The sequence below is a fragment of the Megascapheus bottae genome, chromosome 14 (genome assembly GCF_031878675.1).
Source record: "Megascapheus bottae isolate mThoBot1 chromosome 14, mThoBot2.hap1, whole genome shotgun sequence".
NCBI classification, from domain to species: domain Eukaryota; kingdom Metazoa; phylum Chordata; class Mammalia; order Rodentia; family Geomyidae; genus Megascapheus; species Megascapheus bottae.
This window is the reverse complement of record NC_143522.1, coordinates 45172110-45198675: the sequence shown is the minus strand read 5'-3', so window position 1 is coordinate 45198675 and position 26566 is coordinate 45172110. Positions and strand designations below refer to the sequence as shown.

The 26566-nt window shown below is 37.4% G+C and overlaps 1 protein-coding gene across 1 annotated transcript in view; it reads right to left on the bottom strand.

The window, feature by feature from the left end:
• Positions 1–602: 602 nt before the first annotated feature.
• The window catches only part of Sec23a (SEC23 homolog A, COPII component), a 44276-nt gene continuing 18312 nt past the window's right edge, over positions 603–26566 (bottom strand). Inside the window, exons 9-20 of the mRNA XM_090345125.1 lie at positions 25857–25972; positions 24375–24498; positions 22663–22743; positions 21794–21883; positions 18835–18941; positions 17947–18100; positions 14663–14740; positions 11061–11222; positions 8677–8763; positions 6827–6982; positions 5758–5823; positions 603–1964 (exon numbers count right to left, since the gene is read on the bottom strand). Coding sequence (XP_090201251.1) covers positions 1875–1964; positions 5758–5823; positions 6827–6982; positions 8677–8763; positions 11061–11222; positions 14663–14740; positions 17947–18100; positions 18835–18941; positions 21794–21883; positions 22663–22743; positions 24375–24498; positions 25857–25972 — 1311 coding nt within the window. The 3' untranslated portion in view covers positions 603–1874. The remainder of the gene's footprint in view (positions 1965–5757; positions 5824–6826; positions 6983–8676; positions 8764–11060; positions 11223–14662; positions 14741–17946; positions 18101–18834; positions 18942–21793; positions 21884–22662; positions 22744–24374; positions 24499–25856; positions 25973–26566) is intronic.

Below are 26566 nucleotides of genomic sequence, written 5' to 3'. Positions count from 1 at the left end.
GGGTTTCACGGTCATTCTCCAAGGTCTCCAGGATCTCACTGCGATCCTCTAGAGGTTGACTCCAGATCTCTCTCTGCCTGACTCTCCAGTGACCACAGCCTCTCCTCCTGCTCCTGGTGTAAGTCACTGAGACACTGATTTTGCTTGCATTTGAACATGCAGCTGCTCTCCCAGGCTCCTCCATCTGCAGCCCATCTTCTGCCTCTGCAGTCTTACAAGTGATATGCTCCACCATCTGGCTCCGTTCTGCCAGTGTGACCTCCAATACCTGCCTCATCCCTTCTTGCTTCTCTTCATTCAGTATCTTTTCATACATACTAAATTCTTTACAAGATTTTCCCCAATGGCACTGTCCTTGGAACCACAGACCTGTGGATACCAAAGGTCTACTGTGTCCTATGTGAAATAAGTGTGTGTTTGTGTGAGATGTGGGAAAGCATGCACGTGGGTGCATGTGTGAGGTGAAATGTATGCTTATTTTATGTAATGAACAAATTAGGCTATAATGTCTATATGTATCAAATGATCACACTGCATCTCTTAAGTATATACAAGTAGTGTGTGTCAATCAGAAATGTTTAGACTTCTCAAGCTTTACTCGATTTCAAAGTAAGCAGGAAAAGAAAGAGAAGTATTTTATTGGCATTTTGGCCCAGGATAGCTCAACTCAAATAAAATAGAACAAAGCAATTTAAGCTACTTGAACAACATATAAACAATTACAAGTTTCTGTTTTACCATCATATGATTGTGTTCATGCAAGTACAATCATCAAAACTGTCTTTCAAAACGTATGTCAGAGCACCACTTTCATTTGTAGTAAATGAAAATGTAAATCCATTGTCAAATCTTATCTGGCTTTAGCAGTGTAAACATATGTGGCTACAAGTAAACTTTAGAAAAGTGAATGTTACTAATGAATAAATCAAAACAGAACCAAATATCAACATATAACATAATTAAACATTATATAATACTGTTCCAATAACAACTTAAGAATTTCACAAAAGAGAAATAGAAATAAAAAGCAATGTGTAAACTCCCTAAATAGTGTTACAATACTGAAGGATTTTTTTTATCTAAAAATAAGATAAAACATCAAAATAATGTAATGAATACCAAATCTGGTTTAGTAGCTACCATACTCATTTTCCTTCAAAAGATCTTTTCATGCACTTTGAAAAAATGCTTTATTTCCTACCTCTTTTTTAACTCATGTGGTTAATTATGTGAACTGAACATCTGGGAGAAATTTCACAGTTATTGTCAGTTGTAGGACCATTACCCCCTAAAATTTCTTGTCTCTAAACTATTTTTCCAAATAACCTAAAATATTATCTTCATAAAAAATTACCATTATAAAGTCAGGCAATTCCTAAACAAATCCATCTTAACAGAAGTACAGAAAAAGTGTATATATAAGTGCCAAAAATGACAGAAAAATATTTAATGACTGCAAAAGTGTTCACATTTATCATTACTGTTGATTTGTTCCTTTCTGGCTAAAATTCAATATGTTTTTATAAGGTCAGCAAGGTTATTCAGTGCCATTTTAGATTTTTCTATCTGTAATACAAGGCAGACTGTATTTTTATTCTTAAACATAATTAAGTTATAAAGACTACCAATTTGTAAAACAACTAGTCATAATACTGTACCAAGCAAAAAAAAATTGTTCTCATTGCTCTCATTATATTCCAGCTTAATCTACAGAGTGAAAATGTTTCTGTATATTATCTAAAACCATACTGGTACAAGAAGAAAAAAAAATAGCCTAGCGAGAGATTTCTATTGGCTCCCATGGATAAACTCAAAAGGGGAAAAAAATGAAATTGAAATATTTCATCTCGAGAGTCCTTAGGAGGCTTAGCATGTCAAGCAGCACTTGACACAGCAAGTTTCTTCAAATGATCCATGAACACTTGTAAACTAACATCATCTGTGAGGATAGGGGCTCCAGACTCCTAGAGGAAAAGAAAATATCTGTCAGGATCAAAATACAAGACGACACCTTGGAATATATAAGGAATGTAAGAGCAAATCCTTCAGGAAATCATGTGAAGTAGAATAATGCCTCTGACTCTAGTTTCTGAGAGGGAAACTCAATGGAAATCCTTAGAAGTCCCTGAGTACCTCACTGAATTCATGAGCAGCTTCCATCACACCTTAACTTCTGCTAGGAGATAGGGGGAAGGAAGCTGGCCACCAGAAAAAGCAAGGATAGAGGAGAGGGTTGGGACCTTAACACGGCCTGACCTCCAGACCCTTGCTCCCTGCCACAAATGCCAGCGGAAAGAAAGCAAGTGCATAATATCCTTTTAAATAACTGGTGCTTATCATTTTCATTGATTTCTGTGGGTTTTAAATAACTAACAAGAGTAAAGGAAAATTCCTAGTATCCATTTTAATCAAAATGCACTGACAAGATGGGTGACAATGGCTCATACCTGTAATCCTAGTTACATAGGAAACTGAGATCTGAGGATCAAGTTTCAGGACAGCCAGGGCAAAAAAGTCCATGAAATTCCTATCTCTAATTAAGCATACACACAAAAAAAAAAATCAGAAGAGGAGCCAAAGCTCAAGTGTACTAGCCTTGTGCAAAAGAGCTCAGGGTTGCTGTGAATGAGGCTAAGTGGTAGAGTGCTTGCCTAGCATGCATGAAGCCATTTCTCAGGACCACATAAATAGAAAAGCTGGAAGTGGTGCTGTGGCTCAAGTGGTAGAGTGCTAGCCTTGAGCAAAAGCTCAGGGACTGTGCCCAGGCCCAGATGGCAAAAAAAAAAAAAAAAAAAAAGCTAAAGGACTACCAATACAAAAAGAAAAAACCAACAAAGAAACAAAAGATGCACTGTACTCCTAAACTGATATGTTACATTGAACAACTACTTAAAGGTAATTAAAAGTTTTTAAACATGCATTGACAAAATGATAGTCTAATTCAATAACAATTAAGTTTTATTATAACAAAGTATTTTCATAAGATTTCTCAATTTTAAATTTTTCTGACACTCAAACTTCATTTAGTAATAAATAGAATAAGCTTAAAAGACGGTCAAATCAAGTAATTTTGAGACCAACAAGTTAGTGGCAAATGCAGCTCAGGTGGGCCTAATCTGGCAGAGCCTTTCCTGGCAAAATGTAGATCTTATCATGATAATCCATTTTTTTTTAACAAAGAAAGAAGTTGTATCTTTAGAAAAATGAAATGCAAAGGGGAAAATACTGAACATGGCAGGATATAATGAAAGAACACTAAAGGTGCTTAAAAGTTATACAAAGCTATACGGTAGCAGAGAAATTCTTTTTTAAAAGACACACTTAGGGCCAGGAATTTAGCCTAGCATGCACAAATACCAGGGTTCAATTCCTTGGTATCACATACATAGAAAAAGCCAGAAGTGGTGCTATGGCTCAAGTGGTAGAGCTCTAGCCTTGAGAAAGCCCAAGGACAGAGTTCAGGCCCTGAGTTCAAGCCCCACAACTGGCAAAAAAATGAAAATAAAATAAAATGAATGACACACTGAATTCATAAACTGCAGCTCTTTTGTACAACTACTTAAAAGATAACTTAAAAACTGTCAAACATATAGGAAAAAACATGTTTCTTGGTGTATAAAATCCAAATGCCGGAAAAAATCATATTAAGTGAAGTAAGCCAGACTCAAAGGAACATAGGCTCAATGGTTTCTCTCATTTGTCATAATCAGTAGAAACCTTGGGCTCTCCCAATAGAGATTTATAATAGAACAAAACCTAGATACATAAGGCCATATAGTATAATGCTAAATGAAAGGACCTCTAGGATATAGAAACAAAAGCCATATAATGAGTGATTGTTGTCCTTAATGTACTATGTTATCTCTCATCTCTTTTGTTGTCCCTTGGTTATCATATTGTTACAGTATTTCACTTTGTTATCTGATATATTGTATTTATGTTTTCGGTTATTTGAAATTGGATAGGGAAGGGGGGAAACAAGATGAGGGGCAGGGTGGGGGGAGGGAAAAGGGGACCAAGACATGAGAAGGGTATCAATGTTTGTGAAGTAATGCACCTTCTATCTGGTGAATATAATGTAACCCTTCTATCAATTACAATTACAATAAAAATATATGGAAAAAATAAAATCCAAATGCCACTTATCATATTAATTTGTAAGACCCATTAGGATTCAGAGAACAGTCAGACTGCCTGGGCTCAGACTCTGACTCTGCCATACCCTATGCAAGTGTCTGAGAATTCTAACTCTAGGACTACTCACACAGTTGTTGTGAGGACTACAATCAGTTGAACAGCACAACCCAAACAGAACAACACCTGGCATATACCACTTGGCTACATCCACTATGATGTCTTTTGGAAAACCTATTATTTTATGATACTAAAATACTTTCCTTATTGTACATTTATTCTGGAGAGGCACAGATCTCAAATGAGACTCAAAGAAGTACGGGCTGATAGGCCTTGCTCTTTCCTTCCTATGCCTGATTGTTTTAGTATTTTACATTTTTTTTTCCACCCCAGTTTACCCAATCCCAGATCTACTTCTAGTCAAGACAAAATACACAGCTTGTCTAATTTAGAGACTTGAGATTTATTTGAAATTACCAATACTAATGCTCAGCTTTATTTTTTAAATAGTTATTGATCCTAATTTTTAACAGCATTTTTTCTTTTTAAAAGATAGACAACAAGGCCCAAAGTTCACATCACCTAGCTCACAAAGCAGTCTATCTAGAGATGCCTCATTCTGTGACAGAATGGCGGTACAGTGCTGCCCTCTTCAGGCCATCACTGTCCATGCTGCTGATTAAAAAGAAAACTAAGATACTAGAGTCCGTTAATTTTTACTGAAATGTTTGATGACTAATCCCCAAATCACAATCAGGTTACCTTAATAATTAAGAATTTACAGAAAAAGATGGGGGAGAGAGATGGAAAGAGAGACAGAAATAAAGAAAGAAACTTGAAATAAGTTGAAATAAGTAATCTGCCTGTAAGTTATTAAAAAGATGAACAAAATTAAATAACCACAGTAATAATTATAGTAGTAAAAATAAAGAATGTAGAATCTAGAGTAAGGTATGCCTGGGTTAAAAAACAGAGCCCTGGGCCGGGAGTTTGGCCTAGTGGTTAAAGTGCTTGCCTAGCATGCACGAAGACCTGGGTTCAATTCCTTGGTACCACATATATAGAAAAAGCCGGAAGTGGTGCTGAGGCTCAAGTGGTAGAGTGCTAGCCTTGAGAAAGTCCAAGGACAGTGCTCAGGCCCTGAGCTCAAGCCCAGGACTGGCAAAAAAAAAAAAAAAAAAAAAAAAAGTCATAAGAAACTCCTCCTATACATTTAGTGTATACTAATTAAAAGGAGGGGGAGGGGACAACCAAGTTAAAATATGCCGAAAGACTATTCCCAGACTTTCTTACTCTGCAGACTTGTGCCTTTTGCAGTTCACAGTCTCATATCAGATTGGAATCTTTCTTTCCTGTCTTAAAACTTGATTGTTCTTTGTCTCAAGGGTATGGGGCTTAAGGTGGACTATGATGGGATTTTAGCTGTGACTGCATCACCTTTTATGTTTTTCTATGATGCTACCAAATACTAATTCTGTTTTCTTTTCTTATTTTCTCACAACTTTTTCTTAACAGTAAACATCACTAAATAACACAGGGGAAAATGTGGATTTTACTTAAAGAATGAACAATAACAAATGACTCCACAAAGAAACAATTTCCAAGACTGCTACTGACACTTACCTGCCCCCAGGCGTACATATTATTATGAGTCTGTGAAGGATTGACTTTTGAGAGGAGGAAACGAGCCTTAAAGTAAAGAAGAAATATCATTATCCATCAAAAATAGATTTAGCAAATAAAAGCTGAATAAATATATTATACTGGCTGAATTCAATTTAATGCACTTCTAAAATTAGTTTTATTAAAATACAACATCTAAAAAGATTAAATTTTCAAATGTGTAGGCCATTATGAATAATGTTCCCTTTTCTTTCCCCATCAAGTATCCTAACATTCATAATAATAATAATAAATTGCTACATCTAAAACTCAGCATATAAAAACTATATGTAACAAATATAAACCAAGTTAATGTGAAATTACAATTTTTGCAAAGTAAACAAAATATAATCAATTTTGAAGTCTGAGCATTTCTAGAGTCAGACCGGGACTCAACTAAGCATGGTGGTGGCACCCTATGATCTCAGAACCTGGGACACCAACCCAAAAGTATGGAGAGATTGATGCCAGTCTGGGCTACACATTGAGATACCGTCTCAATAACAAATTTTAGCTTCTTTATTTAATGTGCTTCCCTGCCCACAAGTACCTCAAATCTCAGTTTCATCATCTTTAACATGGAGATAGAAACAATTCTTACGAGAATCAAATGAAATAAGGAATGCAAAGTGCACACACATTCTCAGTACATGATATAGGTCCTATGAAAAATACAGGAAATAGCCAGGCATGGTGGCTCATGCCTGTAATCCTAGCTAATCAGGAGGCTAAGATCTGAGGATCAAGGCTCAAAGCCAGCCTGGGCACAAAAGACCCGAGACTCCAGTTAACCTCTAGAAAACGGAAAGTGGGGCTTGGCCCAAGGATAGGGTGGTAGCCTTGAGCTGAAGAACTCAGCCCAGGGGTAGGGCATTTTCTTGCTTTGCTTTCAAAGCCACTGCAAAACAAGCAAGCACTGGATACACTTCCCTCCCATCTCCTTCCCTTTCCCTCTCTTCTGGGAGGCAATCTACTCAAACTCTTCCCAGAAGGCAGTCAACAACATGGGCATGTGCACAAGACTACTCACCTGGCTGCCTCCATGTTCTGTGTCGATGTATCTTGGCATTGGAAACCGAGAGTGAAGAATCTCCTGTGCATCATCCACTGGGGCTTGCAGAAGGTGACGAAAATTCTCATATTCTGGCATGTCCTGGTATCCCGACTTTCGCCACTGGGCAATGGTCTAATTTTAAAACAATTAAAGGAACTTTAAAATTTCCTGTCCATCTAAAAATCTTGAGTTTTTTTTTTTAAATAAAGGTATGTAATCTTCAGAAAACGAGAAAATGGTTAAAAACTGCATTTATCTCAATTTTTAATGTTTTTTATTGTCATTATAAAGATGATATACAGAGGGGTTATAATTATGTAAGTCAGGTAGGGAATAAATACCTCAATTTTTGAAGTTACAAATACCAATTTCAATACAGAAAAAAATTTAAGTTCTGAGTGCCAATGTCTCACACTTATAAACCTAGCTACTCAGGAGGCTGAGATCTAAGCATCATTTATTCAGCCAGCCAGCCAAGAGAGTCAGTCCATAAGACTCTGATTGCCAATTCACTTCCAAAAAAAAGACTAGAAAATGGAGATGTGGTTCAAGTAGTAGAGCACTAGCCTTAAGCAAAAAAACTCAGGTCTGTGTCCAAGACCTCATCTCAAGCTACAGAACAGCTCAAAAAGAAAAAAAGAAAAAGGTTACCAACAAATAAATAGCTCTCAAAAGCCCCAAAACTCAAAACACGTTTCTTGAATTAATCAATGAATACTTTGTATAGCTTTAAACTCTGCTCTTAAAAGCCTGAGAGGTCACTGGGCACCTGCAGCTTGCATGTGCAATGTACTCCTGACTACTCAAGAGGCTGAGATCTGAAAATTTTGGTTTAAAGCAAGCCCAGTCAGAGAAGTCTAAAAGATTCCATCGCCAATTAACCACTATAAAAAAGCTGGACTGGAGATGTAGCTGAAGCTATAGAGCATCAAATATAAGCCAAAAAGCAAGCAAGAGCTCATAAGACCCAAATTCAAGTGTTGGTACTTCATCAATCAATCAATGCAAAACAGTCACTGATACATTTCATTTCATTTCTCATCACATATCTGAAGCACTAAAAATTATTTAAAACAAAAACACTGGGTGTGGTGAAACAGGCCTATATTTTCAGCCCTGGTGTTAAGCATAGGAACAACAGTTCAAGGTTAGCTTGGGTTACATAGTGGCACTGGTCTGAAAGGCTAAAAAGCGGAAGATGTAGCTTTAAAAGCACTTTCTTCCAGGCACTAGTGCCTTACACTGTAATCCTAGTTACTTAAGAGGCTGAGATCTGAGGACTGACTGAGGATTGAAACCAGGACAGAAAGTCTATGAGACACTTTTTTTTTTTTTTGCCAGACCTGAGGCTTGAACTCAGGGCCTGAGCACTGTCCTTGGGCTTTCTCAAGGCTAGAGCTACCACTTGAGCCACAGCACCACTTCCAGCTTTTTCTGTGTATATGGTACCCAGGAATTGAACCCAGGTCTTCATGCATGCTAGGTAAGCACTTTACCACTAGCCAACTCCTGTCCCTGTGAGACTCTTATTTCCACTAAACTACCAAAAACAAACAACAACAACAACAACAAAAAAAAACACCCAGCAGTGGAACTGTGGCTCAAAGTAGCAGAGTACCAGCCTTGAACAAAAGAAGCTCGGAAACAGCACCCCTAGGTGAGTTCAAGCACCAGGACCACACCAAATTAATCATCTGTTTTTTTTTTTTAAACACTAAAGCTTATCATTGGCCAAATACTAGCTACATAATAGAGTGGGAAAACCTCTCCAGAATAAACAAATTTTACATACACAGCACAGTGTTTAATTGCCACAAAAATCTTACCTCACCATGATAAATCAGAATCTGGAAGAACGTGTCCATGAGGAGAATTCGATCTGCAAGAATGCTACTGCTATCAAGAAGAACTGGCTAAGGAAAAGAAAACAACGAGACATGAAGAAAAGAAAGTAGTTGAGGATACAAAATAGACCTTTCCAACATGTTTTCTAGACTTTAGTTTCACAGTTCCAGTCTCATGAATTCTCAGTATATTTTAATGTTCTCAGGATTCTCTCTAAACTGAGGAAACAATAAAAAAATGAGCATCAAGAAGAAATTGGGATGATGCCTACAACCAGAAAGACTTGGAGAAAACAGATTTGAGGAGACATGAAATAAACAGGAATGGCCTGGACTGATAAATAATTTGAATGCCTCATGTACAAAGATGGTAAAGAGGTTAGATTGCATCATTTAGAAGACACTGATGATAAGAAAGGCCAAAAGAATGAACTTACAAGTATTCCATACTTAGAGATATGAAAGGGAAAACCTAGCAAAAGGAGACAGGGAAGTAACTGCCATAAGTAAAAGACTAGATACAGAGAGTGTCAGAAAAGCATAAATTTTTCAAGGAAAGAATTCTTCCAGGGAAAGTGCTATTGAGTGCTTATTGAGGCAAGCTCAAGGTTGCTGATGGTCTTGAGAGGAGCCAATTAAATATAATAATAGGAACCAAAGTGTAAGGACAAAAAGGATATACAACAAATAACTGGTTTTAACCTTGTCAGGAAACAGAAAAATTATGCGGTAATGAAAACATACAGATAAGCTAAGGTTTTCAGCCAGTTTTCATCTTTAATGAGTATTACTAAAGTTCGTATGTTAATGAGAATGACCCAGATTGATAGAAAGTGATGATATTGGGCATGAAAAAAAGATTCAAGAGCAAAGCCTTAAAAACATAGAAGGGTGCTCATGCATGAAATATAATGGCTGGAAGAGGACAGGAACTGGCACTAAAGACGACAGGATTCCAATTCCAAATATTACCCTACATTGTCCACTTATCTGTAATATACATCTAAATTACTCTCAACTTACAAAAATAGAATGTGTTTATAAAATTTAGTTTTCTGACTTGAAGAGTTACAGACCAATACATAATTTTTTTCTAGAAAAGAAGGAATTACCAGAAAAATTACTAAACAAATTATAATAACAAAATATAACAATCAGAAATTTTATCTACTATTTTATAAAACTTTAGGGGTAATGAATATATTATAAATATTCTTTTCACGGTGACTCTCTTCCTAAAATATTACCTTCAAAAACACAGCCATCAAATACTTTTATGTAGTACACCAGACAATTTCGGGTAAATAATAGGAAACTGTTCATTTAACAGTTTAAAATAAGTAAAACAACTTGCTAAAGAAGATCTATGGTGACTTTATCATTCTTCTACAAATATTTTTTTTAGTCAACTGTATCTTTTGTTCTCAAAGGATCAAATCAAAGGAAAATGAAGGGGGGGACAGGGCGGCACCAGTGGCTCAGGAGGCTAGCTACTCAGGAGGCTGAGATCTGAGAATCAAGGATCAAAGCCAGCCCTGAGACTCTAACGTCCAATTAACCAACAGGAAAAATGGAAGTGGCACTGTGGTTTAACATGGTAGAGTGCTAGCCTTGAGCTGAAGAGCTCAGGGACAGGGCCCAAGCCCAGAGGTCAAGCCCTATGGCCAACCAAAAAACAAAACGAAACAAAACACCAGGAAAATGAGATAACATTTTAACAAGAGACTTGGGTTACAGAGAATATCATAATTGGAAGACACTGCATCAGAAATAAGCCAGGAACTTCTCTAGAGAACCACAATCACTTCTGAACACTGTTGAAGACTGGATGTGCCAGTTGGTGGCTCATGCCTGTAATCCTAGCTACTCAGTAGGCTGAGAACTGAGGATCCATGTTCTAAGTCAGCCTAGACGCTAAAGACCTTGAGACTCTTTATCTCCAATTAATCATTAGAAAAGGGGAAGTGGGACTATGGTTCCCAGGAGTAGGGCAGTAGCTTTGAGCTGAAAATCTCAGGGACAACACTTAGGCCCAGGGGTAGGGCAGTAGCCTTGAGCTGAAGAGCTCAGGAACAGTTCAAGCCCCATGACCCACCAAAAAAAAAAAAAGACTGAATGAGATGATCTGCAAGTCTCCAGTATTTTTATATGATCTGCTAAAGATTTCCTAATATAATCTATCAAGATAGGAAGCACTTACAAATACCTTTAAGCAAGTACATAAGGAGCATGAGATAATTCACTTACAAATGCTTATACTTTATAACTATAAAGACTTTTAAATTGTTTTCAATTTCTTAATGCGGTCTAATGTTTTTTAAAATATCACAGTAACAGAACTGTTAACTCTTTTCTGTTCCTCTTACCTCTGGAGGTCCACTAAAAGAATATGCATATAAAATAGGCTGAATCATGATTAGAGACTGTGTCAGATCTTGACGCATAAAATGGTGACGATAATATGAACTCTCATCAGGACTGTTGTTAAAAATTTGCAAGAAAGGAGATCTTCTTAAGTGAAACATAAACTGCAAGGTAAAACATGGGAAACAGTGCTTATGGATTTCATTACTGTGGCAGAATTTAATAATTAACAAAGCATATGTTTATAATTATTGGTAGCAAAATAAAACATTTTCTATTAAAGTGTACTGCTCAAGACCTCATACTTTAAAATATATCTACAGCTAAAAAAAATTGTACCTCTTCCAAACAAATCTTCAAAGAAACAACCATCCCATTAAAAGGTAGGCTAAAGACTTAAAGACTTCTCTGAAGAGGGAGTAAGAATAGCCTATAGAAATACTTGACATCAAAACAACATTGAGATTCTTTCTACCTCACTCCAGTTAGAATGGCCAGGATCAAGAAAACGAATAACAACAGATACTAGCAGGGATGTGGCCAGGAGGAATCACTACTACACTGTTGGTGGGAGTGCAAACTCGTTCAACCACTATGGAAAGCAGTATGGCAGTTCCTCAAAAGACTAAACATAGAGCTCCCCTATGACCCAGCAATCCCACTCCTTGGCATTTACCCAAATGTCCAGAAACAAGGACATACTAAATCCACTAGCACAATGATGTTCACTGCAGCACTATTTACCATAGCAAAGATATGGAACCAACCCAGATGTACCTCAGTTGATGAGTGGATCAACAAGATGTGGTATTTATACACAATGGAATTCTATGCTGCTGTCAGAAAAAACGACATTGCCCCATTTGTAAGGAAATGGAAAGACTTAGAAAGAATCATATTAAGTGAAGTAAGCCAGACCCAAAGGAACATAGGCTCAATGGTCTCCCTCATTTGTAATTATTAGTACACATCTAAGACTCTCCTAGCAGAGGATTACAATAGCTAAAAACATAGGACATAAAGTCATATAGGATGAGACTAAATGAAAGGGACTCTAAGATATGGAAACAAGAGCTTTATTTTGCGTAATTGTTATTAATGTAGTATGTTATTTCTCTTCTCTTTTTTTTTTGCCCTTATGGTTAATCTCATATTGTTATGCTATCTGACTTTGTTACCTGATACATTGTATATATGTTTATTTGTTTATTTGAAATAGGAAAGGGAAGAGGGAAAACAAGATGATTGGGATGGGGGGGAAGGGAAATGGGGACATAAACATGAGAAGGGGTATCAATGTGCAAGAAGTAATGGACCTACTACCTGATAAATGTAACTGTAACCCCTCTATTACATTATCCTGACAATAAAAAAAGAAAAGTACTAGTAGTATAAATGCTTAGAAGTATATCTTTAGATACTTAGAATAAGATAAATAATATTGTTATTAGTTATAAAATGATGGAAATAAAAAAGACGGCATAAGAGAAAACATTGTTCTGTAAGTTGCCTGAGAGAACTTGTTAAATTGACAACATACAACACTTTCTAAAGTTAATTCTTGATAATAAATTTGAAATGTGTTCAATGCAAAAACAAGCCTAATATTAAAATGTGTACCTAAAGCAAAAAAAAAAGTGTACTGCTCAAAAAAGAAATCTATTCATGCTGTTTATCAGCTGCTTAAAAATTAATTCTAGAATTAGAGGTGTGGCTTAAATGTGTTAGAAACCAGCCATACACAAAACAGCTCAACCAGAGTACAAAACCCTGAGTTCAGTACTGGCACAAAACAACAATAACTTACACCCGTAGTATTAAGGAGGACTTTGGTCTTCCTATCCAAAAAAAAAATTTCCGGACTGAGTTTCTCCACTTCCTTTTCCTATCACTTTCTGCCCATCTGTATACCCTTTACATAAAAACAGATGAAAAAGGAGGAAAGGCAGGCTAGAATAGGACCAGACCAGAATCTGTCCACTTGTCTTTAGTCACATTTCTTGAATTCTTTCAGCTCTATATGTTCCTCCTTCCTAGTAAGAATCACAGTTCTCTCCACATACACGGTACTCACTGCAGCTGGCATTCTTAGTCCTATTTCAGTGGTCCACAATATACTACAAGTCTCTTCCATCCCTTATTTCAGCCTCTAGTTTGATTGATAAATTTTCAGGAAATATTTTAGGGATGAAGACTTTTCCTGAAGTCTTTCTTTTACAATGCTCTTTTCACAAGATGATAGGCTTTAAAAAATGACTTCTAGATGCATTGCCTCTTATTTGTGAGAAAGCAGAAAAGAGAAGACAGCAAGAATTCTCTGAAGATCTTAATGCTAAAGAGAAGGTTTGGGGCATAGACAGAAGAGAAAAAAAAAAAAAAGGAAATGTGAGGAATTCAGCCTAACAATTAGGCTAATATCCCCAATCTCTGTCCTTTTTTTTTTGCTATTTGCAAAAGTAAAGACAGAATTCCTCCAACAGAAAGGATTTTGCATGCCTCAAGATATGCCTCTTCTTCATAGTTCTTTACAACCTCACAAAAATTATCAGAAGCCTCCTCTACTAAAATGGAGCTTCTTGAATTATAAACCAATACATGATCTCTAAAAAATAAAATAAAAGTCAGGCACCAGTAACCCTAGCTACTCAGGATCACAGTTCAGAGCCAGTCCAGGCAGGAAAAACTGTGCGACTCTATCTCCAATTAAATCACCGAAAAGGCTGGAAGTGGTGGTGGCTGTGGCTCAATTGGTAAAGGGCTAGCCCTGGGCAAAAGGAAGCTCAAGGACAGTACCAGGTCTAAAGTTCAAACCTCAGGACTAGGGGGAAAAAAAAGATAATAAAATAAAACTCCAATTTTAGGACAAAGATTTTATAGGCAAAAACCAAATTTCATTGGGTGAGGCAGTACACACCTAAAATCCTAGCACTCAGTTGACTCAGGAGGATCACAAGTTCAAGTCAGCCTGGGCTACAAAAGTCTGTGAGACTCTTATCTCCAATTAACCACTAGAAAACCAGAAGTGGCCTGTGGCTCAAGGGGTAGGGCAGGACAAGTCCTACCACCAACCAAAAAAAAAAAAAGAAAGAAAGAAAGAAAGAAAGAAAGAAAGAAAGAAAGAAAGAAAGAAAGAAAGAAACTGACCGAGGGTAGACTCTATTACTTTCATTTAAGAAAGAAAGTTTTATAAGGTAAATCAGTAAATTCTATAGGGTAAAATAAGTTTCCTTTACCTAATACATCCAAATAAAATTGTTCTCAGGTGATAACATGCCCTAAGACTGTGATTTGTCAGATTATTTCACATAAAGACCTTCCATTAGCATAGTAATTTCATTAGAACCTCTTGACTCACATGGAAAAATAATCAGGTTTACACTCATCGTACCTACAGTGAAGCTTCAGGGTAAATCTCTAGTCAAATGAACATAAAATAAGAATACCAAACACAGTTCACAGCACATATTAATTACTTAGCTATACCAAAAAAATTGCCTAGATGAGTGATACAATGAAACAAGTACATAGTAGAGAGTAAACAAATACTACAAAGCTGAGACTTAGTACTACTAGTACTGAGAACATGGACCTTTTATCTACTCACCTGTGGATAGAGAGAGAAGGTTTCTGAAAATCTAAAGGAACTTGGATCATCTTTATGATACTCTCCGAATTTCTGACACTGTAAAACACAAAGTGTTAGTGGCAGACTTCCTAGACTGCTGAGAACTAAAATTCTTGCCCCACATATGATTTTACAAAAAGTTTTTAGGAGGCAAATAAAAAAATGGAACATTACATATTGACTTATCAAGATACTGATTACAACCCCCAAAAAATATTTTTATAATTCAACCAGGTGCTGGTTGCTCACACCTGTAACCCTAGACACTCAGGAAGCTAAGATCTGAGGATTGCGGTCCAAAGCCAGCCCAGGCACGAAAGTCCATGAGACTCTTATCTCTAATTACCACCAGAAAATTGGAAGTGGAGCTGTCCTTCAAGTATAGAAAAGGAGCTGTGAGCACAGAGGCTCAGGGACAGCACCCCAGCCATTGAGTTGAAGCCCCATAACCTACCAGGGGAAAGTAAGAAAAAAGAAGAAAATCAGAGAATAGCAGACAGTCTGGTGATAGACAAACTTTCCTGATCTGACAGAAAAAGGTCTACCTACTCAAGATTCTGAGATCTGAAGATCATAGTTTGAAGCCAGCTGAGGAGGAAGAGTCCATCAGACTTATTTCCAATTAATCACCAAAAACTGCAAGTAGACTCAAATTGTAGATGCCAGCTGATGGGAATCTGCTTTGCTCTAGTAATTTGATGTTGCTCCTATGTTAGCCCACTGACCATGCTCCCCCAGGGACCTGTCCTGGCAACTCCCCCACAGCCAAGGAATCTAATGGATCCCTATCATTGAGCTACCCCAGCACTTATCTAAGGTAGAGGATTGCTGAGGCATCACAACCCCAAAACATGACCATTAGTTACAAAAAGGGTATTACATAAAATTTCCCTATCCTACTCTATTTACATATCAAAACCCCCCATGCTTCTAGCTCATTGTTTCTCTGGCTCTGCTCAGTGTTACCTGAAGTCCCTCTACAGCACTCATAAAGCCTGTTCTGATCAGCTGAGGTCTCTTCTTTCCTTCAGTGAAAAAGTTGCAAGGACAGCACTCAGGACTTGAGTTCAAGCCCCAGTACTGGCATGAGCACACGTGCGCATGCACACACAAATTCTCACCATGTCATAATTCATCCTCTGGTCCAAATATTTTGCTGTTGCTATATATTTTGCAAGATGCAGAATATGTAATTAAGAGATTAATTATATAGTACGGATTTCATTCTTTCTGCAATTGTTTCATTTGGTTATTTACTAGGCCCTACTTTATATTTTTATGAGTATTTGTAGTTTACAAACATGTCAAACAACATGGAAATTTTTAAAGATAAGGTATGAGAAAAGAGAGCCTAAGTAACTCAGAACTCCAAAAATTACAATCCTCTAGATTGCATTCATAAAAGGGACATAGAAAACGTCTATCTTTGAAATGGAAGGTAATAAATGATGGTTACGAAGGCTGATAGCTCAAGACTGTACTATTCAATTTTATGTTGTATGTGACAACCTACAAATACAATAGCTCTAGCAAAATGAAAAAAGCACTTTACTACAAATCACGGCTACTTGACAAGTAAAAGTGCTGATTATTCCTAAGGCTTTTTAGAATCCCTAAACAAAACTAAGTCACTTACAGCGAAAAGGCTCAGGAAACAAGCTATTTAGAACACAGCTATTACTCAGAAAGGGAAAAGTCACATGTACCCACATGTACCACTATTGTTAAGTGAAATGTTCGTAGGCAAAAGGTCTTTGGTTCAATCACCAGCACCAAAAAGGAGGTTCCACTTAAAACAATATTAATAAATCAAGACCTTGACCACCTGTCAGATGATGCTGAAGATTCATATATCTCTGATTTTAAAAAATAGTTTATTGGCTGGACACAGGGGGTAACACCTGCAGAGATCAAGAGGAATGCAGTTCAAGGCGAGTCAGGGCAAAAGAGACCCCAATTTCAATCACGTAAGCAATTATCTATGATCCTGTCTAATCAAGAGTCTATAAGGTAGGCAGATCATGGTCCAGACCTGTCCAGATAAAAATTTAAGGCCTACAACTGAAGTAGGAAAGGGCTGAAAAATATAGCTCAAACAGTAGAGTGCCTGTCTAGCAAGTGTGAGTCCTTGGGGTTAAAGTCCATTAGGAAAAAAAAAAACTGAGGGGGGGGAAGCTCCCAGGACAGTGCTCAGACCCTGAGTTCAAGCCCAAGGACAAGCAAAATAAAAAAAAAAAAAAGCCCTCAAATTAATATTATCAATAATCTACTAGTATACATTTGGTAATCTACATCAGATGTTAAAACCTGTGTATAGTTTTATACGTGTATAATTTTATATCCCAATTCATATATTTAAAGATTTTCATATTTTTAACGTTCCATAAAAATAAAAATAGAAAACCAAAATCAAGCTGGGCTCTGGTGACTCACTCCTGTAGTCCTAGCGATTCAGAAGGCTGAGATCTAAAGATTGTTCAAAGCCAATCAAAGTACGAAAGTCCATGAGAGTCTAATCTCCAATTAACTACCAGAAAAGCCTAAAGTGGAGTTTCTACAGTTGAGTGGTATAGCACTAGCCTTGAGCAAAAGAAGTTCAAGGACAACACCCAGGCCCTGAATTTAAGCCCCAGGACCAGCACATGCACACACATTAAAAAAAAAAAAAGAAAAAGAAAAGAAAACAAAATCCACAGCAATAAATTCTCAAAAAAGTATCAAGAACAGGTAATAACAAAAATTAAACTTCAAACCAGCAAAAATAAATAGAAAAATAACAGGTTACATATTTGCCATTTCATAATTTTAAGGAAAAAGGCATTACATTATTATAAATGACTAATTCTAATATGCACTATTGTGCTACCATAATGATAACTCAACAGAAGTCTATCATACCATACCTCAAGTCCACTAAGTACTTCACAGGGGATTGATTATCCACTAAAAAAGTTACTACACTGTGGACATGGTACTGGAAACATAAACACAACTACATAGACATAAAAACTTATGACTCTACAGACATATTGTTTTATTACATAGATTAATACGTATCTATGACATACAAACCCTTAGCCTAATTTTGATTATGTTCTAAAAACTAAGTGCCAATGATTGTATATAGAGATTCCCTTCTTGAATACTTGTTTGTTAAACACATCATTTGAAATATGATGTAAAAATCAATATCAATAAATTCTTAAAAAAAAGTTACTACAAATGAAAGCACACAGACTTGGACAATTACATTTACTTCTCACCAGTCGTATGAGCTGTCTGTCCAGCCATCTCAGCACATCTGGCCCTTCTTCTGTCTCTGCTCTATATATTGCCAGCCGGGCCATCAGAATGGCAGCTGCCTCTTGGTCGAAAGAAGCAGCAATGTTCTGGATTTGAGTTTGAGCATCTGCCCAGCTAGAGAGTAAGAAAGCATAGAAATGTCACATGGTTACATTAAAACACTGTATCTGGTCACCACAGACATTTACATTTAGTCTACATAAGACTGATTCAATATTTCAAGTTCTAATGGTACCTACATAAACTCTCATTTATCATATATACATATATGACCATCACCAATTGAAAATTTGTTATTAATCACTTTACCATATAAGTTATATATAGTGGATTTGACATGTACATATGTATATAAGTGTGTGCATATATATATGTATACATATAGCCTACTAAGTAAAGCATTAATTTGATATTTTCTACTCCTCCCATAAGAATGAAGTAAATAAGGGCCGGGAGTTTGGCCTAGTAGTTAAAGTGCTTGCCTAGCATGCATGAAGACCCTGGTTCGATTCCTTGGTACCACATACATAGAAAAAAGCCGGAAGTGGTGCTGAGGCTCAAGTGGTAGAGCTCTAGCCTTGAGAAAGTCCAAGGACAGGGTTCATGCCCTGAGCTCAAGCCCAGGACTGGCAAAAAAAAAAAAAAAAGAATAAAGTAAATAAAAAATTTTGAAGCATGCACCTAAGGAGTACTTTTAAAATTTGCTCTTACAGTTTTGATCAATGGGTATTCTAGCTAGTAAGAAAATAAAGAAATTAAAGGTTCTAAATTACAATGTTCATTTTCTAGTCACAAATGTCACCCAAAACAGGAACTAGGAAGGAGAACATGACTTAAATACAACTTACTTTCTAGCGATGGTGGTCACTCGGATGCGCCTCTGGCCACTTGAATGCTGATACTGGGTCACAAACTGGATTGCACCACGTCCACCTTGAGGAATTGGAGCATTATGCTGTGTAAAAGAAGAAAAACCTAAGCAAAATATACTGCATTGTTGTACATTCTTCAATACTTATAATGTTCATTCTAAAGTTGAAAGTCTTGTATAAAGAAAAGCTCAGGGCTAAATGGCTTCACTATAGAATTCTACCAAATATTTAAAGAACTAATACCAATTCTTCTTAAATGAGTGAGACTCTTTCCAGGGATATATGGATTGAGTCAGCCTATGCAAATAAAAAAAATCCATTAAATCTCTTAGAATGAAAGACAACAGAATGAAAGATAAAAATTGTATTATTACCATCTGAATAAATACAAAAAAGACACTTCAATAGAATTCAGCATGCCTCTTCCAGATGAAAACACTGAACAAATTATTTACCAATACAATAAAATAACAGGTAGGCACTGGTGGCTCATGCCTGTAATTCTAGCCATTCAGCTCTGAGGATCACGGTTCAAAGCCAACCCAAGCACAAAAGTCCAAAAGTCTCCAAATAACTACCAGAAAACTAGAAGTAGTGCTGTGACTCAAGTGGCAGAGTGCTATCTTTGAGCTGAAGAGCTTAGGGACAGCGTCCAAGCCCAAAGTTCTAGTCCCATGACTAGCAAAAGTAAAATAACACCTAAATATAATAAAGGCAATACATACCAACCCCATGACTACCATTATATCAAGTGGTATAAAGTTAAAAAAACTGAAAAATTTCTTTCAAGAATAAGGTAAGAGTTGAGAAGAGCAATCAGGCAACAGAAAAAAACAATGCATCCAAATTGGAAGAAAAAGTTAAAACTGTTACAGTTCGCAAATGACATAATCTTGCATGTATGCAGAAAACTCCAAATACTAGACTAAATTCAGCAAAGTCCCGGAATGCAAAGACAAAACATAAAATTCAGCAATACTACTATAAAAATGAAATAACAAAACTGTCTGCAATAGAAATCAAGGGCTACAAATGTAGCTCAGAAGTAGAGCACTTGGGGCGGGGAGTTTGGCCCAGTGGTAGTGTGCTTGCCTAGCATGCACAAAGACCCAGGTTCGATTCCTCAGCACCACATGCACAGAAAAAAGCTAAAAGTGGTGCTGTGGCTTAAATGGTAGAGTTCTAGCCTTGAGAAAGTCCAAGCACAGTGCTCAGGCCCTGAGTTCAAGGTCCAGGACTGACAAAAAAAAAAAAGAAGTAGAGCACTTATCTACCATTTGAAAAGACTAGGGTTCAATCCCTATCATAGATAGGAAAGGGAGAAAGAGAAAGAAGAATAGAAGAGGGAGGAGTAGGGGGAAATTCAATGAAGAAGAAATCAAAAAAGTAATTCCAGGGACGGGAACATGGCCTAGTGGTAAAGTGCTTGCCCAGCATGTACGAAGTCATGTGTTTGATTAGAAAAAGCTGGAAGGGGCGCTGCGGCTCAAGTAGTAGAGTGCTAACCTTAAGTAGTAGAGTGCTAACCTTGAGTGGTAGAGTGCTAACCTTGAGTGGTAGAGTGCTAACCCTGAGTGGTAGAGTGCTAACCCTGAGTGGTAGAGTGCTAACCCTGAGTGGTAAAGTGCTAACCTTGAGTGGTAGAGTGCTAACCCTGAGTGGCAGAGTGCTAACCCTGAGTGGTAGAGTGCTAACCTTGAGTGGTAGAGTGCTAACCCTGAGTGGTAGAGTGCTAACCTTGAGTGGTAGAGTGCTAACCCTGAGTGGTAGAGTGCTAACCCTGAGTGGTAGAGTGCTAACCCTGAGTGGTAGAGTGCTAACCCTGAGTGGTAGAGTGCTAACCCTGAGTGGTAGAGTGCTAACCTTAAGTGGTAGAGTGCTAACCTTAAGTAGTAGAGTGCTAACCTTGAGTAGTAGAGTGCTAACCTTGAGTGGTAGAGTGCTAACCCTGAGTGGTAGAGTGCTAACCCTGAGTAGTAGAGTGCTAACGCTGAGTAGTAGAGTGCTAACATTGAGTAAGCCCAACCCTGAGTTTCGTTCTTTTTTCCCAAAACTGGCAAAAAAAATAATAATAATACTTCCATTTGTGACTACAAGAAATACCTATAAATAAATTTAATTACATATGAAAAGTACAAAACAGTCATGAAAGAAATTCAGCAAGACACCAACAAATTGATAGACAACTGTTTTCATGGAAAGAAAGAATAAATGTTAAAAGGGCCACACTGTATAGTATAAGAATCAATGCTAATAAAATCTAAAAAAAAGGTTCACACTGCCAAATCAGTCTATAGATGTATAGATGCAATCCCTGTCAAAATACCAATAAATGTTACAGTATTTCTCCTGGTTATCTGATATATGGAATATATGCGTATTTGGTTATTCAAAGTCCGATAGGGAAGGGAGGAAAACAAGATGAGGGGCGGGTGTGGAGGGAAGGAAACTGGGACCAAGACATGAGAAAGGGTATAAATGTATATGAAGTAATGCACCTTCTATCTGGTGAATATAATGTAACCCTTCTATTAATTACAATAAAAAAATATATGAAGAAGAAAAAAATACCAATAAAGAGGGGTGCTAGTGGCTTACACTTGTAATCCTAGCTACTTAGAAGACAAGATCTAAGGACTGCTATTCGAAGCCAGCCCAAGGCAAAGAAGTTCATGAGATTATCTATAATTAAGCAGCAAAAACACCAGACTGGAAGTATGAGTCAAGGGAGAGAGTACCAGATGTGAGTGGTAAAAAGCCAAACAAAAATGCATGGCCTGAGTTCAAGCCAAAGTACTAGCACAAAAAACAACAACAACAAAAAACTCAATAGCATCCACAAAACAAAACCCAAAAAACCCCTAAATTCAGAAGAAATAGCCATTGCCTAAATTAAACATTTATTTATTTGTTTCTCAATATTAAGAAGTCGTACCTGATTAACAACCTCAAAATAGATGGCTAAGGTTGAAGTGGGACTGAGCCCACATATCTTCCATTGACAAGTGCCACCTGTTCCTATCTCCTGCAAAACAAAACATAGCATGGAAAAGAACATAATTAATTAGTATAATATATATTAAAAAAGAGGGGTTAGAGCCATGGGCTCAGGGTGTAGACCACCACTCCATGAGCTAAAGCAAGTGCCAGATACTGAGTTCAAGTACCAGTCTCAGGTAAGAACAAAAAGAAGAAAAACTTCCGTAAGAAAAAAGTTACCAAGGGGTCCGGGAGTTTGGCCTAGTGGTTAAAGTGCTTGCCTAGCATGCATGAAGACCCAGGTTCGATTCCTCGGTACCACATACATAGAAAAAAGCCGGAAGTGGTGCTGAGGCTCAAGTGGTAGAGCTCTAGCCTTGAGAAAGTCCAAGGACAGTGCTCAGGCCCTGAGCTCAAGCCCAGGACTGGCAAAAAAAAAAAAAAAAAGAAACAAAGGAATGGAACCTTCAATCTTATCAAATTGGTTAATTTGCTGTAAATTCTGGTAACAGAAATTCACATAGAATTGAATTTTACTTTCAGAAGTAGACCAATTTCTCTAACTTAAAAAAATGTTAAGGCATACCAGGCCAAGGAATAATAGAAGCATAGAAAACAAAAGCTTGATATAAGTATAAAAGTTTTAATTTAGTAGTAGATGGGAAATCCTATGTGAAAAGAACAATCATGAACCGAAATCTACAAAGGGAAGATAAACCATAAAAAACAGCCCATAAAATAAATTCAAAAGGAATGTTATAGTTTGTCTCTTCAGGTTTGGTACTGAGAATTAACTGATTTTCTTTTACAATCAAAGTGACTTACATTTTCAGACACACAGGGTCCTTTAGAATTAAGAGACACACAGGGTCCTATTGCTCCTGAAATCTTTATTTCTCTTGAGGTCTGCAAAATAAGAATATATTATGTTTGATTTCCCAGACAAAATCAAATGTTGACAAGCATTTAAGAATACAAGCTAGAGGGCCGGGAGTTTGGCCTAGTGGTAGAGTGCTTGCCTAGCATGCACAAAGACCCGGGTTCAATTCCTCGGCACCACATACATAGGAAAAAAGAGAATACAAGCTAGAAAGTAATAAAAAGATACTAGTGTCAAAATAACTGGTTGGGGCTGGGAAAGTGGCTTAGTGGTAGAGTGCTTGCCTAGCATGCATGAAGCCCTGGGTTCCATTCGCCAGGACCACATAAACAGAAAAACTGGAATTGGCACTGGCTCAAGTGGTAGAGTGCTAGCCCTGAACACAGAGAGGCTCAGGTACAGTACCCAGGTACTGAGTTCAAGCCCCAGGACTGGCAAAAAAAAACAAAACAAAACAAAACCATATATATATATATGTATATATATACACACATATTTCCAGTCTCTACAGTTAACAAAACTTAAGCTTCCATATTACTGCCTACCTAAAAACATTAAAAGGACTGTTTCTGTTTCCTTGAGATTATTTTCCTGACCATCCTGAATACTACTGTCAGATATTTATTAATCAAAACGGGTCTTGGGACTGGAGGGATGGGTGCAATGGAAGCATGGCTGTTCCAACATTCATCAGGCTGAGCCAGCCTTGAGTTAAGAGGCCAGCCTTGACTACATGGCCAGACCCTGTCTCCAAAATTATCAAACAAAAACACTTTAAAAAGTTAAAGCCATAGGGCTGGGAGTTTGGCCTAGTGGTAGAGTGCTTCCTAGCATGCACGAAGACCCAGGTTCAATTCCTTGGTACCACATACACAGCAAAAAGCCAAAAATGGTGCTGTGGCTCAAGTAGTAGAACTCTAGCCTTTAGAAAGCCCAAGGACAGTGTCCAGGCCCTGAGTTCAAGACCCAGGACTGGCAAAAAAAAAAAAAGAAGTTAAAGCCATAGCCAGGAGTGGTGGCTCACGTCTGTAATCCTAACTACTCAGGAAGCTGAGATCTGAGGATTACAATTCAAAACAAGCCTGGGTACAAGAGACTTTTTTTAAAAAAATTTTTTGTAATGTATATAGGGTTTACAGTTATATTCACCAGATAGTAGGTGAATCATTACACATAAACTGATGCCCCTTCTCATGTTTGGTCCCTATTTCCCTCCCCCCACCCTCTCTATGAGACTCTTATCTCTAATCAACCACTGGAAAACTAAAAGTGGCCTTGTGGATCAAGGGGTAGGGAAATAGCCTTCAACTGAAGACCTCAGGGACAACCCACAGGCCCAAGGGTAGGGCAGTAGCCTTGAGCTGAAAAGCTCAGGGATAGCACCCAGGCCCAGAGTTCAAGTCCCAGGACTGACAAAAAAAAAAATTAAAGCCATTATAAACAAACAATAGTTTAAAAGAAATTTTACCTATATATAATTCTGCTTTACTCACAAGTGTCCAGAAATGCTTAGTCTCATTGTACATATACTGTTGATAAAGCTTCCCAGTAAACAAACTCTCTCACTTAAGGTTTCAATACTAATACTTTACAATAGTATCAAGCCTAGGAGTTACTCTTGATAATCATAATGCATATATTAAGTTTGAGATCTTACCTTTATTTCTAATGTACCACCAAAGCCCATTTTAAACTGTCCGTGCATATCTTTGGTGAAGACTCGCTGAAAAGTTTGCTTAAATAAGGAAGTGTTGAAAGAATCACCCATCACCATATATCCTCTGCACAGAAAAAAACAAACACAACGTATGTAACAATTAGGTAGGTCACATGCTACCATATACACATATTACCACTCAAGATTACAACTTTCGGGCCGGGAGTTTGGCATAGTGGTAGAGTGCTTGCCTAGTATGCACGAAGACCTGCGTTCGATTCCTCGGTACCACATACATAGAAAAAAGCTGGAAGTGGTGCTGAGGCTCAAGTGGTAGAGCGCTAGCCTTGAGAAAGTCCAAGGACAGTGCTCAGGCCCTGAGCCCAAGCCCAGCACTGGCAAAGAAAAAAAAAAAAAAAAAAAAAAGATTACAATTTTCACTCTTTCCAAAAATGTGTGTGTGCGCGGGCACACGCGCGTGCACAAACTCAGGACCTACAAGCTGTCCTTTACGTTTTTTGCTCAAGGCTGGTGTTCCATTGTTTAAGACACAGCTCCACTTAGGCTTTTGTGGTTAACTGCAAATAAAAGCCTTATGTGGACTTTCATGCCCAAGCTGGCTTCTAACTGTGAGCCTCAGATCTCAGCCTAAGTAACTAAAATTACAGTTAGGAGCAACCAGCACTTGGTTTATATGGCTAAGTTTTAAGTTATGTGGATTATAGAAAAAATACTGGTAAAATAATAAAATTTGGGGATATTAAAATTTTAAAATAGGAAGTGGCGCTTTGGCTCCAAGTGCACTAGCCTTGAGCTGAAGAGTTCAGGGACAACGCCAAGGCCCAGGGTTCAAATCCCAGAACAGACTAAAGAAATAAATAAAAATAAAATTTTAAAAGAGAACTGTGACTTTACAATTCTGTATTTAAGAAACAAGATGAGGGGTAGGGGTGGTGGGGGAGGGAAATGGGGCCCAAGACAAGTGGAAGGGTATCAATGTATGTAAATTAATGCATCTTCTATCTGGCAAATATCATGTAACCCTTCTATTAATTACAATAAAAAATATGAATTTCTTTAAAAAAAAGAAATCAAAGTGAAAAAGCTTTATATGAAACATACTAAAATCATTAACAAAGGTTACTCTGAAGTAGTAAGACAACAAAAGATATTCATTTTCCTGAACTATAATTGGTTTAGATTTGTAAAGTGTCATTCCTTTGTTTTTTTGTTTTTGTTTTTTTGCCAGTCTTTGGGCTTGAACTCAGGGCCCAAGCACTATCCTTGGGTATTCTCAAGGCTAGTGGTCTGCCACTTGAGCCACAGTACCACTTCCAGCTTTTTCTATGTATGTGGTACCAAGGAATCAAACCGGGGTTTTCATGCACGCTAGTCAAGCACTGTACCACCAGGACAAACTCCCAGCCCTGTATAAAATGTCATTCGTATAACTGCATAACCTTTGCAAATTCCCATACACACCCAGTAAGGTTGGGACAGCACTTCATCTCCAGGAGGCCTGTCTGATCTAATGCACAAGCGTAGATATCAATAACGTGGCCAGTTGTAGCAGCTCGATTGGCCAAAGCCTCAAAATGCTGTAAGAGATTTTTTTAATTAAATCAAAGTACTTTAAAACATGCATTTTAACAGATCAAAATAATTTAAGACTAAAAGAAAAATTAACCTAACTTAACATATTTGGTTTTCTATAATATCTCATAAAAATACAGCTTCTAAAATGATCACTCCATTATTTTATTCAAAGCCACAACCCACCAAAAATAAATAAATAATATATATATATATATACACATATGAAATAATATAGCACAACAAACCTCTGAATTGAATTAAAAATTAACAGGGATGGGCCTGGAATTTGGCCTAGTTATAGAGGGCTTGCTTAGCATGTACAAAGACCCAGGTTTGATTCCTCAGTACCACATTCATAGAAATAGCAGGAAGTGGTGCTGTAGCTCAGGTGATAGAGCTCTAGCCTTGAGAAAGTCCATGGGGAGTGCTCAGGCCCTGAGTTTAAGCCCCAGAACTGGCAACAGCAACTACAACAAAAACAGCAGGAATATTAACAAGCATAACCAATATAATAGAGCCCATAATCATCATGAATGAAACATCATTACCTGAATTCCAAAAGGCAACATTAGAGGAATAGAATTCACAAGAAAAAT